The 13,125-nt window shown below is 37.6% G+C and overlaps 1 protein-coding gene across 1 annotated transcript; it reads left to right on the forward strand.

The window, feature by feature from the left end:
• Positions 1-8,121: 8,121 nt before the first annotated feature.
• On the forward strand, positions 8,122-11,803 carry LOC145136879 (plant/protein, putative (DUF3411)). Its single transcript, XM_079070992.1, has 8 exons — positions 8,122-8,662; positions 8,882-9,046; positions 9,136-9,228; positions 9,370-9,485; positions 10,316-10,414; positions 10,482-10,787; positions 10,878-11,042; positions 11,129-11,803. The coding sequence occupies exons 1-8, from the start codon at positions 8,291-8,293 to the stop codon at positions 11,421-11,423; spliced, it is 1,611 nt and encodes a 536-aa protein (XP_078927118.1). The 5' UTR covers positions 8,122-8,290; the 3' UTR covers positions 11,424-11,803.
• Positions 11,804-13,125: the final 1,322 nt, after the last annotated feature.

The following is a 13,125-nucleotide window of genomic DNA, read 5'->3' on the forward strand; positions in this document are numbered from 1 at the left end:
AGTATAATCTCATCGTACTGTTAAATTTAAGATCGGTCGAAAATTAGCCGACGAAGTCAAAATGAAAGTTGTAGATCTTATTTTTACATATGCATGGATATAATAACGTCAAAAACGGAGCTCGTGTGCAAAAGTTACGGGGTTTAGAAGTCGGCAGGGTGCTGCTGCAAAAGGGGTGACGTGGCACAATCTTGGTCATTGCTTTCTCCCCAAGGCTTGCCACTAGATGGTGACATGTGACACCAATTTCAGCCACATTTCACCCTATAAATACAACCCCTTCCACCCTAATTTCTTCACACCTCCACCCTTCTCTCTCTACTCTCTCTCTAAACCTCCCACAACTCCCCTAGCGCTAGAAGAAAGCCCCGGAGCGCTCGACGACTCCAAGAAGAAGAGCTTTCGGCTCGGACGTTCTACCCTTGCAGAGCCCGACTTCTAGCCAAATCCCCTCGTAGGTAAGATACGCCTACCTAATTTTTAATATAGCTTTTATTTAAATATAGTAACGTTATTAGGACCTTATAATAATTATTTGAGCTATTATTATGGGTTATATAAGTGTCGTTATAATATCTTTTTAACTACTCGCGGTACGGGGAATCCGGTTTGAAGGGCCGCCTGGGTTGTTGGATTTCAGAAGTGCTATATGCTAAAATGATCTTGCCCTCCGGTGTTTCATGTCTGGCCCATGTCTATACATAGTGGGTGAAGAGTATTGTTTAACGCTTATATAATAGTAATAATAGTTAGACTATTAATTAGTCTCGTTGAACATTAGACTAAACTCTAGTGGAAATGATACTGGGTTTTGTCAACGGAAATTTGTTTTAAAGTAAACGAAGTGTTGTTCGAGTACCGAGTCACCACCTTTGCAAGTGAGTGCATAGTCCCTTTCATGAACATGATTTTAATACAAGTATTGATTGAAGTATTAATTATATGTTTATGTGCGAGTTAATTGATGTTGCCTGAAATACGTGTTAAAGTACATACCTGATTATATATGATGATTTAGGATAAAGAGTAAACCTAAATTAATTATGAGGAATATTGGGTAGTATTTTCTTACGAGTACGAGTGAGTTATACTCAGAGAATAGAACTTTAGTATATGTCATTGATCCGGGAGCATGGATTAGACATAGTTATTGTCCCTAGTCTGAGAGTATGGATTGGACATAGTCAACTGTCATTAATCCGTGAGTATGGATTAAGACATAGTCAGTTGTCCTTAGTCCGGGAGTATGGATTAAGACATAGTCAGTCGTCCTCAGTCCGGGAGTATGGATAGGAGATAGTCATTCGTCGTTAATCCGGGAGAATGGGTTTACACATAGACACATGTCCCTAATCTGAGAGTATGGAATGGGCACAATTATTGATCCGAGAGCATGAATTAGATCCGAGAGTATGGGTTAAGTAACAGGTAAAATTTAAGGTCTGAGAGTATGGATAGTCTCGTTGTAAGGATTAACGGGGTGGGGTAAGAGTTGCTGATATATATATGGTGAAATTGTATATTTTGTGAGTTCTAAATTATATATATGATATAACATTGTGGGATTGAAATCCCTGTGTACTCACCAGGTTTCCCAACCTGACCCACTCAAGCTTATTTGTATAACAGGTGTCGATACAAGTTACACTACACTGAGAGATTAAAGAGATGTAGATCACTAGTGTAAATGAATGTAAGTTCTGTTTATGCTTATGTTTCTGTATTGATGATGACATCCCAAATGTTTTAAAATGAATAAAAATACATTTCTTCGGAAATGTTTTGATAACGTATTTATCATGTTTTACTGGGAACAAATTCCGCAACATTTTCACTAAAAGAGGTACTCTGATTTTTATAAAGCATAAACAAAATCGGTCTTTTCCGGCCGTGAAAATGGGGATGTCACACAAGCCCATTTCTTATTACATAGAAAGTTGTTGACTTTTGTGATGCTTGTATGGAAGACCATGTGGGTAACCCATGACACTTGAGTGTAAGACCGGGATTTGGCCCTCGGCTTCGCAAGGAAAGACCATGGGGGTAGCCCATGACACTCATATGCAAGACCAGGATCTGGCCCTCGACATTTTGAGTAAAGACCATGGGGGTAGCCCATGACACTTACATGTTTACTTTTTAGTATGTGATATGATTGGGAAACTCACCAAGCTTTTGCTTACAATTTATAATTGTGATTTCAGGTACTTCCGGTACTAAGGGGAAGGGCCCGACTTGATGACGCAACATTCACTCCTCACTAGTTATCCGCAATTTGACATTTTACTCTGATGATTTGACATTATTATTATTAAATAGTTTTGGAACAATGTGACGATTGTAACTTTTGTGTTTATTTAAAATGAAAAATTTGATCCTGGTTTTTGGGCTATTACATCAACAAACACTGAAACAATTTAAATATTCTTAATTTGTTTACATTATTTTATATTTATCATTTGTCATTTTCAAATGGGCAAGATTATCATCGAGAAATACATCTATGTTCCTCGCTTGAGCTGTCTATCACATTTCCTTATGAGGCTCTTTTCATCAGTACCATAAAAACACTTTCCCTAACATTATGATACAAACAAACGTGAAAAAGTTAGCCAAATGAAACAAAAACGAGGGAACATAGATATGTCATATAACTACCTCTTGCTCCATTAAAACCATATCAATGTTGTTCAATTTTGATGCCTTCATGTAACGAAGAATTATTTATTGCCCTCATGTATATCAAGGATATAGAGCCCAATACAACATCACAGCAGCCCAATGAATCACAATAGCCCAAAGCTATACAACACGTTTACAATTCTCTGTATTCAATTTATGTATTCAAATGTATAGTCAAATAGATCCTATAATTTCTCCTGTAGATTCGTTCAAATTAGAAGCTTGTAATCTGTTGTAATCTGCCTATATAAGGCATGTAAATCTGGGAATACAATCAAGTCATTCAATCACAATAATCTGCTTTTATATGGTATCAGAGCCATAATATCTCCTACGAGTCTCACTTTCGATCCAACTTATCCTTCATTCTAATCCCACTTTCAATCACCATGTCAAATGTTGTTGAAGTCACAACCCATACCCACTTTCCAATAAAACTTACTGCCAACAATTTTTCCTGTCTGGAGGAAACAAGTCATTACAACCCTAACTGGGTTAGGTCTCGAAGGCTATGGTGACGGGTCTACAGCAGCTCCATCCAAATTCCTAACCACCGAAGGCACATCAAAGGCAAATCCGGCATATACCCTCTGGTATCGACAAGATCAAATCATTCTTGGTGCACTATTGGGAAGTTGCTCAGAAACCACTCAACCTATTGTTTCCTCTGCTGAAACTGCACATGAAGCTTTCAAACGCCTCACAAAAAGTTATGCAAGTGTGTCCATGTCTCTAATTATTTCCTTAAAATCAAGATTAGCAAACAATCCCAAAGGCACACGTTCCATTACTGAATTTTTCCATGACATGAAAAATATCGCTGATGATCTTGCATTAGCTCAAAGTCCTGTAGATGAAGAAGACTTAATTGTCCATTTATTGGGTCATCTGGGTGACGACTACATGCATATTGCTTTTGCCCTTAAAATTCGTGACACACCCATCAGATTTCCTGATCTCTTTGACAAACTACTTGACCATGAGCGAACCCTCAAAGAAACCCAAACCTCATCAGTCATAGCCACAGTCAACAATACTCAGAAATACTCCAATCGCTATCCACCAAAATCGAACTATGATAATAGAAACCAACCCAGGTTCAACAACAACAATTCAGGCACTAGAACATCTCGTTTCCCGGGACAAAACAATGGAGGCATCAACTATCAAAGAAGCAACAAAAACAATAGCTACTGTCAATATTGCAATATACCTGGACATGAGACTAAAGAATGCAGGAAGCTTGCACGGTTTCTTAAAGAAAACAATATCAACATCTCCATGAACTCCACAACTAGCCCTATGGTTAATACCACTACAGCAAGTTCTGCCTCCACCACACCACCATGGATGTTTGACAGCGGAGCATCTCATCACGTGGCATCCAACCCAGCTTCATTCCACACTCTCTCATAATATGGAGGACCTGACGAGATCGTGTTAGGAAATGGTAAAGGACTATCCATCTCTCATACTGGTCACTCTATCCTTCCTACTTCTTCTCGTCCTTTAAACTTACATAATGTTCTATTCGTTCCTCAGATGCGCAATAATCTTATTTCAGTGGCTAAACTCTACAAATCTAACAAAGTGTCAGTTGAATTTTTCCCCACTTCTTTCTTGTTAAGGACCTACGCACGGGCACAATTCTCATGCGGGGAGTGAACATCAATGATACTATTATGCAGCTATCTGCTCACTTCAAAAGCTTCCAAGAATAAATTCTACTGTCTTCTCAAATCAATCCATCAACTCCTGGCACCACAAGCTTGGTCATCCGTCTACCAAAATTTTAAAGTTTCTTTTAAATCGTTTAGGACTATCATGTAATAAAGATTCAACAATTTCTTTTCATTGTGATTCGTGCTCTATAAATAAAAGCCACAAATTACCCTTTGGGCCAAACTCTTTTACAGCCACCAAACCTTTACAACTGGTGTACTTAGATGTATGGGGACCAGTACAACCTTCAAATGATGGTTATTCTTATTATGTCACTTTTATTGATTTTTATTCACGGTATATCTGGTTATATCCAATGAAACACAAGTCTGATGTTTCCACTCTGTTCCCTCAATTTCATCATCTGGTTGAAAAATACTACAATACCCCTCTTGTATCTCTCTTTACTGATAATGGAGGGGAATACCTCAAACTAGCCTCATATCTCAAACAACATGGAATATCTCACTTTACAACACCTCCACATACACCCGAGCAAAACGGGATTGCTGAGAGACGTCACAGACACATAGTTGAAAACCGGACTCTCACTTCTTCATCATGCAAATCTGCCTCTCACCTTTTGGACCCATGCCTTTCAAACTGCTGTTCACTTAATCAACCGACTTCCTACACCAGTCTTACACTTTAAATCACCATATGACAAACTTCACAACACGCCTCCCATATATCACAAACTCAAACCTTTTGGCTGTCTTTGTTATTCATGGTTACGCCCTTACTTCATGACCAAACTTCATCCAAGATCTGCGAAATGTATCTTTCTTGGTTACTCATCCTCAAAATCAGCTTACAAATGCTATGAACCAACTTCTCATAAACTCTATCACTCACGCCATGTAGAATTCATTGAGCATATATTCCCTTACCAAAATGAAATCGCCACTACACTTCCCAAAACTGATGTTTTTTTGTCCCTCACCACTCTCACACATCGATACTACTACCAGCTCCTCAAATTTCCCATGCTGCCCTATGCCACCCATCACTCATATAATACCCATTGACACTCTAACACATGCATCTACATCAGACCCTATGCCCAATAATCCACCCTCCCCACAATCTGGTCCATCCCCACCACTCTCACCTCAAATTGCTCCATCTCCGCCACTGTCACCATCTCCGCCACCTTCTCCTGTCCACTTAAATTTCCTGTCTCCTCCTCCATCCCCTCCTCCAACTCATCGTTCCCGAAAACCAAATCCTAAATACTTCAATGGAAATCTTATTAACCACACTACCATTCATCCTATACCACCTACACTTGAACCTTCTACTCATAACCAAGCTCTCAAAGATCCAAAATGGAAGAGTGCCATGGATTCTGAATTTAATGCACTTCTGCAAAATCAAACCTGGGATCTTGTTCCACAGTCATCTCACACACCTATTGGTTGCAAATGGGTCTTCCGCATCAAGCGAAATCTGGAGGGATCTATATCCAAATACAAAGCTCGCCTTGTTGCAAAAGGTTTTCTCCAACAATACGGGAAAGACTACTTTGACACTTTTAGTCCAGTCACTAAACCTGTTACCATTCGCACTATCCTTTCCATAGCTTTATCAAACAATTGGCCCTTACGTCAACTCGATATCAATAATGCTTTTCTACATGGTACCCTCCATGAAGAGGTTTTCATGTCACAACCACCGGGATATGTTCATCCTCAATATCCCACTCATATTTGCAAACTCAAAAAATCTATTTACGGCTTAAAACAAGCTCCGAGAGCTTGGTATATTGCTCACTACCTTTCTTCTCCAATTCGGATTCAAAAAATCTCTAGCTGATGCCTCATTATTCATTTACAAACATCAAAATACTACCTGTTACTTTATGGTTTATGTTTATGACATCGTGCTAACAGGAAACGACACCAACTTTCTCAACCACTTTATCACAACCTTAAGCATAAATTTTTCTCTCAAAGACCTTGGTATGCTTCATCACTTCTTAGGAGTTGAAGTAATCCCCACACCTACAGGTCTCTTTCTTTCTCAACATCGTCATATTCAAGATATTCTCAATCAATTTCACATGGAAGGTGCCAAAGATGTTACAACACCTTTAAGTGCCACCGAACCATTATCTATCACTGATCAGTCACCCACAGTTGATGCAACTCCCTATCGCAAACTGGTTGGTTCTCTTCAGTACTTAGCCTTCACTCGTCCTGATATTTCCTTTGCTGTAAACAAACTATCTCAATTCATGCATAATCCTCGCCAAACTCATTGGCAAGCTCTCATACGTTTACTACGTTATCTAAAAGGCATGATTCACCATGGACTAGTTCTTAACCGAAATTCCTCACTCACGCTCTCAGCCTTCTTCGATTCTGATTGGGGTGGAGTTCACAGTGTCGGACACTCTACACCAGCCTATTTGCTGTATCTAGGTACCAATATTGTGTCATGGAAATCCACACGCCAAAAGACAGTCTCTCGCTCATCTACAGAAGCGGAATATAAAGCCTTAGCCAATGCTTCAGCTGAACTTATTTGGCTCAAAAACTTACTACATGAGCTAGGTGTATCTACAACCACTACCCCAACACTATTTTGTGACAATACTGGTGCTACGTATCTCTGTGCAAATCCAATCTATCACTCTAGAATGAAGCATGTGGCCCTCGATTATCACTTTGTCAGGGAACAGATTGCCTCGGGTCTTCTCAAAGTTCTGCATGTTCATTCTCAAAATCAGCTAGCAGATATGCTCACCAAGCCTCTTAGTCGAGCACCATTTCTGAAAAACAGATCCAAGATTGGAGTCTCCGATGGATCCTCCATCTTGCGGGGGCGTATCAAGGATATAGAGCCCAATACAACATCACAACAGCCCAATGAATCACAATAGCCCAAAGCTATACAACACGTTTACAATTCTCTGTATTCAATTTATGTATTCAATTTATGTATTCAAATGTATAGTCAAATAGATCCTATAATTTCTCCTGTAGATTCGTTCAAATTAGAAGCTTGTAATCTGTTGTAATCTGCCTATATAAGGCATGTAAATCTGGGAATACAATCAAGTCATTCAATCACAATAACCTGCTTTTATAATGTACCATATAGCTTCCATATCAGTGTTGCTTCCACAACACTAATTATGATGTTTCATCTATACCAAAAAATACAAATCAATAACCGGTAAACTATAAACATACACAAAATCAAGAATATACGTTAAAAATCTTACGATAATCGCAGTAAACATTATTTATTGAACAAATTTGTTCAAGATACCTAAGTTATACACTCAAAAACACCGGTTACGATGTAAATGTAGGATCAAAGACTACCATTAAACGATCGAAAAATAACTCGTAACCACAACCAACCGAAGAGCCATCCCCAATCGAACGCCACGTGGGAAAACAAAAGCGTTTGAAAAACCGTTCTTCCCAAACCGAGCTGAATTTGACACGGCGCTACTTAGCCTAAAAACGCTACAAATCAAAAAAAAAAACTCTTAAGCTATATACACAACAAATAAAGATATTGTACTTATTTATTGATAATTTAATATTGAACTTTTGTTGGAGTTGTTTAAACGTGTGTAGTACTGGTAGGTGATTATCTTTTGCTGAGTCAATGGTTGCGTCACTCACCGATTCCATTACCGAGTGAACTCGGTATGTAGCTTGTCGTATGAATCGACGGCCAGCCATCATCTCTCCTTATCAAAACAACCCTGCACCCCTTCACAATTCCTCCTCTTTCTCTCTCTAGAAAACCCCAGAGAGAAAACTCAAAATAACAAGGGTAAAAAACCCCCTTTTCATCATATCTCACTGTGAAACAACATCATCTTGTTTCTCCCTATCCAAAAACCGATAAAGATTTCAAAGGAAAAATGGCGCACACAGTGTTCCAGACTGCTCAAATTATGCCAATCAATACCCATCTTGTACCCACCGTCAAAACCTTATCATCAGCGCCGTCGAATCCTCTGTTACCGGTCTCTAATTACCGGGTTCTTCCGTTGTCCCGGAAGGGTTTGATAGTGAAGAATTCTTCGGCTATTGTTGATGGAGATGCTATGGCGGGACTTGAACGTTGTTTCAGGATGTCTCCGTCTTCAACACCTGAGTGCCCGCCGTCTTCCTCTTCGGCGCCGTCCCATGGACCGGTTATGAAGGGAGGACAATACGGTGCGTTTGGTGGAGTGACTCTGGAGAAATCTAAGCTTGATATGACTCAGAAACAAACCAAGTCTAGTCCAGAGGTTTGTGTTTCTATTCAGTTTCGTAATTTTGTGCCCCATTCTATTTGATGATCATTAGGAAGCCTTCGTGGTTCCAGTATTATAGTTTCTTTTATTAGAATCGACATAGCTAATTTGAACCCTATTTAGGAATTGGGAATATACATAATAGTACAGTAATCCCAGTTTGTGCTATGCATCGAGTATGACGAAAAAGTGATATCCTTGTTTCTTCTACAGCTTGCAATCGGAGGAGGCGGGGGCAATATCGGAAAGAGCATCAATTTTGGTGGTGGTGATGGCGGTGATGATGATGGTGATGATGATGATTACTTTGATGAATTTGATGATGGTGATGAAGGGGATGAAGGTGGACTCTTTAGGAGACGGATTATTTTCCCAGAGGTTGTGAATCAAATCTATAGCTTTTGATTTCTTCTTTTTTGGCTTTAACTTATATGATTCATGATTGAATATCATATAAATTCTGGCAGTTATTTGATCGGAAATTTCTTGAAGCTGTATTGAATGAGTGGTCAAAGACAATGATGGATTTGCCATCTGGACTCCGGCAAGCCTATGAAATGGTAAATGGTTTTCATAATTAGGTTTTGTTTAGTTGGATTGAATGGAATGGAATGACACATTCCATTCCTTTCATGATTCCATCATACCAAACATAACCTTAACTGAATCATAATCTTTAATGTGTGTAATGGTGATATTAGGGTTTGGTGAGCTCAGCCCAATTGGTAAGATATATAGCAATCAATGCAAGGCCAACAACTGCAAGGTTTATTTCACGTTCACTTCCTCAATCGTTGTCTAGGGGATTCATTGGCAGGTAAATTTACAAAAGTGCCCCTGTCAATGGGGGGTTTCTCAGTGTTTGTTTTCATCATATTATGTTTGTCTCAACATAGGCACACTCTTCTGTAATTCTGTCATACTTGCATTCAAATTGATAACTAAAAAGCCTTTTGTCGAAAGGGAGGAAGTTAGAGGACAATTAAAGGGTTATTTTGGTAATTTGTTCAATGGAAGTATGGAGGGTAATGTGAGGAAACTTGATGAGCTTTAAGTTTTGATGATACTTAATCTTTTGTTTAATGTTTGCATTCTTTTTACTTTAAATGAAATTTGTGATTTCTATTTATTTGACAATAAAACTAAAAGGGTTTTGGAAAGTCTAAACTTTTTTTCAAAAAAATAAGATGAAAGTTCAAAATCATTAGTTAACATCATGGTTTTAAAGTCAAATAGTCTGTACATGTTTTGCTTTATTAAACCAATTTACAAGTTTTAAAATCAAAGAATTCAATTTATAAGGGTTGTTTACAAATCATGTAACTTATAAGATATAGTTTCATCTTCCATATAAATCTCAACAACAAACAAGTAAACAACCCATGTGTATTCTCTTTTCTTTTAAATTCCTCTTATTTATCTACCTTTTACACGTAATCATGCAAATCTTTATTGTTATGATCCTCTAAAATATTCATACTTCTAAACATAAACATTAAAACAAAACCTTTTCTTAAAAGATTATACATCAGTACATCACTACATCAGATCATTTGCTTAATTTGTATTCAAAATTTTCATCTTATTTTGTTAATTTTAGTATTTGTATTATCTCCAGTTAATCTGAAATAAAAATGTTTTAAACAGAATGATTGCAGATCCTGCATTTTTATATCGAATCCTCTTAGAACAAGCAGCCACAATCGGTTCTTCAGTTTTATACGAGGTCAAAAATCGCAAAGAAAGGTACCAAAATCACATAATATCATATGATTATATAGGATTTAATTAAAATTTGTTATATGGTTAATAGGATAAAGGAGGAATGGGATCTTGCTCTGATTAATGTGCTTACTGTAACTGCATGCAATGCCATGGTTGTTTGGTCACTTGCTCCATGTCGTTCATATGGAAACACTTTTCGGTTTGATTTGCAAAACACTTTGCAGAAATTACCAAATAATGTTTTTGAAAGAAGTTATCCAATGAGGGAATTTGACATGCAAAAAAGACTCCATTCCTTCTTTTACAAGGCTGCAGAGTTGTGTATGGTTGGATTGACAGCTGGCGCACTGCAAGGTGGTTTGTCAAATCTTGTTGCTTCCAAAAAAGAAGGAAGGTATGTCATTTTTTTTATCATTTGAATATCTTAAACTTGTGATTGATGGATTTGATTTTGATTTTGATTTTTTTTTTTTTGTGTTGTCAGATTATCTTTGACAATTCCAAGTGTGAGTACGAATGCATTAGGGTATGGTGCATTTCTTGGAATTTATGCAAACTTGCGATATCAGCTTCTAAGTGGATTTGATAGAGCCATGGTCACTCAGTTTGATGTCATTGGAGTTGGATTGTTTTTCAGCACAGCCTTAAGGTATGCTAATCATTCAAAATTAGCCCCTAGAAAGCTTATCCAGTTCTGAAGAATTTTTTTTTAAATTTAAAATAAAATAAATGCAGAGTCATGAATGCACAATTAGGAGAGACATCGAGGCTAGCATGGCTAGGGGTGGAGGCGGACCCACTAGCTCATTCAGACGACTTGCTCAAACAAGCTTACAACAGACCATCTGAATCCAACAACACTTCTTCACCAAAATGGTTCTTATCCAAAAACGCAGTCACTTCAGGGCTCGGACTTCTAGGGTTCAACCAGGGTCAAACTCAAAGTCAAACCTCCGGTGAGGGTGAGGCGGCACCACCACCACCAAAGGCTCGGAGAAAGAGAATTGTGAGGAAAAAGGTGACGACTTGAGTTGGATGGGTGGTTGAGTTTGGTGATCAATTTTGTAGGGTGGTGGGGTGGGGTGGGGTGACGTGGCTTGGCTGACTTATGATGATGATCCAGCTGGCAAAAATGAAGGTTTTCTTTTTGACATTGACATGATGATGATGATGATGATGATGAGAATTGATTAAGAAGAAACTGGAATTATTTATGATTGATATGCTTCTTGTTATTACTTACACCAGTAAAGATTTTATGGAATTTTGTGCACCCTGTTCCTCTCCTCATTTATGGCTTTTTTACTTTTGGGAGTTTTCTGTAAACTCAAACACAAGTTGTGAGTGTTAATTGTTAAACAAATAAGAGATTTCTCGTAGGAAAGAAAAGAAACCCCCCCCTTTTGTCCATTTATGATTCCTAATCTTTGCATATGTTTATTGTTTGTTGATTTTGACATGGGTATTGTTTGGGATTTCTTACTAAAAACAATTTCTACTTTTTTTTAGTAAAAGAGCAACTTATGTGCGCTACAAACTAAAATTTTTAAAAAAATGTATGGATTATCTTATGTGGTATGACAGTAACTTGATGAGTTTTTTTTGTTTGACTAATTAGGATTAAACATGGTAAGTTACTAAAAAAGATATTTTATATTATAAATGAAGAAAAAGAAAACAAAGCTTCAAAACTATGTGATACATGGGCAAAGAGTAAATTCGTTTTCACCTATCAACAGGGGTGAATTCGTTTTCGCCTATATACACGGAATGAGTAAATTCGTTTTCACCTATCAAGAAGAAGTACAAGTTAGTATTGGCTTTATCTCACTCGTTGTTGTGGGTTTTTTGTAGATTGCTAGAAACAATTTTCTTTTCAAAAATCCGAAGTGCAATTCAGTAAGGACGGCGGATGAGATTTGACTTTAGTCTTATAATTGGATAAAGTAGAGCTAAATTTGATACATTATGTTGGTTTTATTGATGTAATTCTCCTATCCTTTCTTGTAATATATAATTTTTTCTAGCCTATTGCTAGCTCATTTTAATATATTTCTACCGATAAAAAAAACCTATCAACAAGGAGTTTCAAGTGGGTTAGAAATGTACAATTTATAGAAATATGTCTATTTAATAAAATTATGTGTAACATCCCAAAAATACTAAGTTTTTATTTTTTAAGCACCAAAACCAATCATTCCTTTGTTCAAAAGCCAATTAGAGTATAATGTGTTCTCAGATGTCAGAGTAAAATCATAAATCGATTGTGCAGAATAAAACTTAAGGGGATGCAATGTAATCAAGTCGAACAATTTCCTTTAGAATCAGAAGTACCTGAAAACATTTAAACATGAAACCGTAAACACAAAACTTAGTGAGTTCCCCAAAATACTACATACCATACATACCATACAAATATATGAATGTTGTGGTCCTCCCATAGTCTTACAGTCATTCACTACTACAGTCCTCCTACAATCTTCATTGCTATGGTCCTTCTATAGTCTTCCGTATGGATGCCATGGTCCTCCATGGTCTTTCATGCAGTTGTTATGGTCCTCCCATGGTCTTTCATACAAGAGCCATGGTCCTCCTATGGTCTATCATGCTAAAGTCACAAAGACAGTCTAACAACCTATATAGTATAGCGATAAGACTCACTTGAACTACTCATCAAAAGCTCAACAACTACCTCAGCAACAAAATATCTAACCCATGCTACCTAATGCCAA

Source organism: Lactuca virosa, chromosome 9 (genome assembly GCF_052849685.1).
Source record: "Lactuca virosa cultivar CGN04683 chromosome 9, Lactuca_virosa_CGN04683_v6, whole genome shotgun sequence".
Lineage (NCBI taxonomy): Eukaryota > Viridiplantae > Streptophyta > Magnoliopsida > Asterales > Asteraceae > Lactuca > Lactuca virosa.

Coding starts and splice junctions, on each gene's coding strand:
- LOC145136879 (XM_079070992.1), top strand. CDS start 8,291: ATGGCGCACACAGTGTTCCAGACTGCTCAAATTATGCCAATCAATACC. Junction 8,663..8,881: donor AAACCAAGTCTAGTCCAGAG/GTTTGTGTTTCT, acceptor TTTCTTCTACAG/CTTGCAATCGGAGGAGGCGG. Junction 11,043..11,128: donor TTTTTCAGCACAGCCTTAAG/GTATGCTAATCA, acceptor AAATAAATGCAG/AGTCATGAATGCACAATTAG.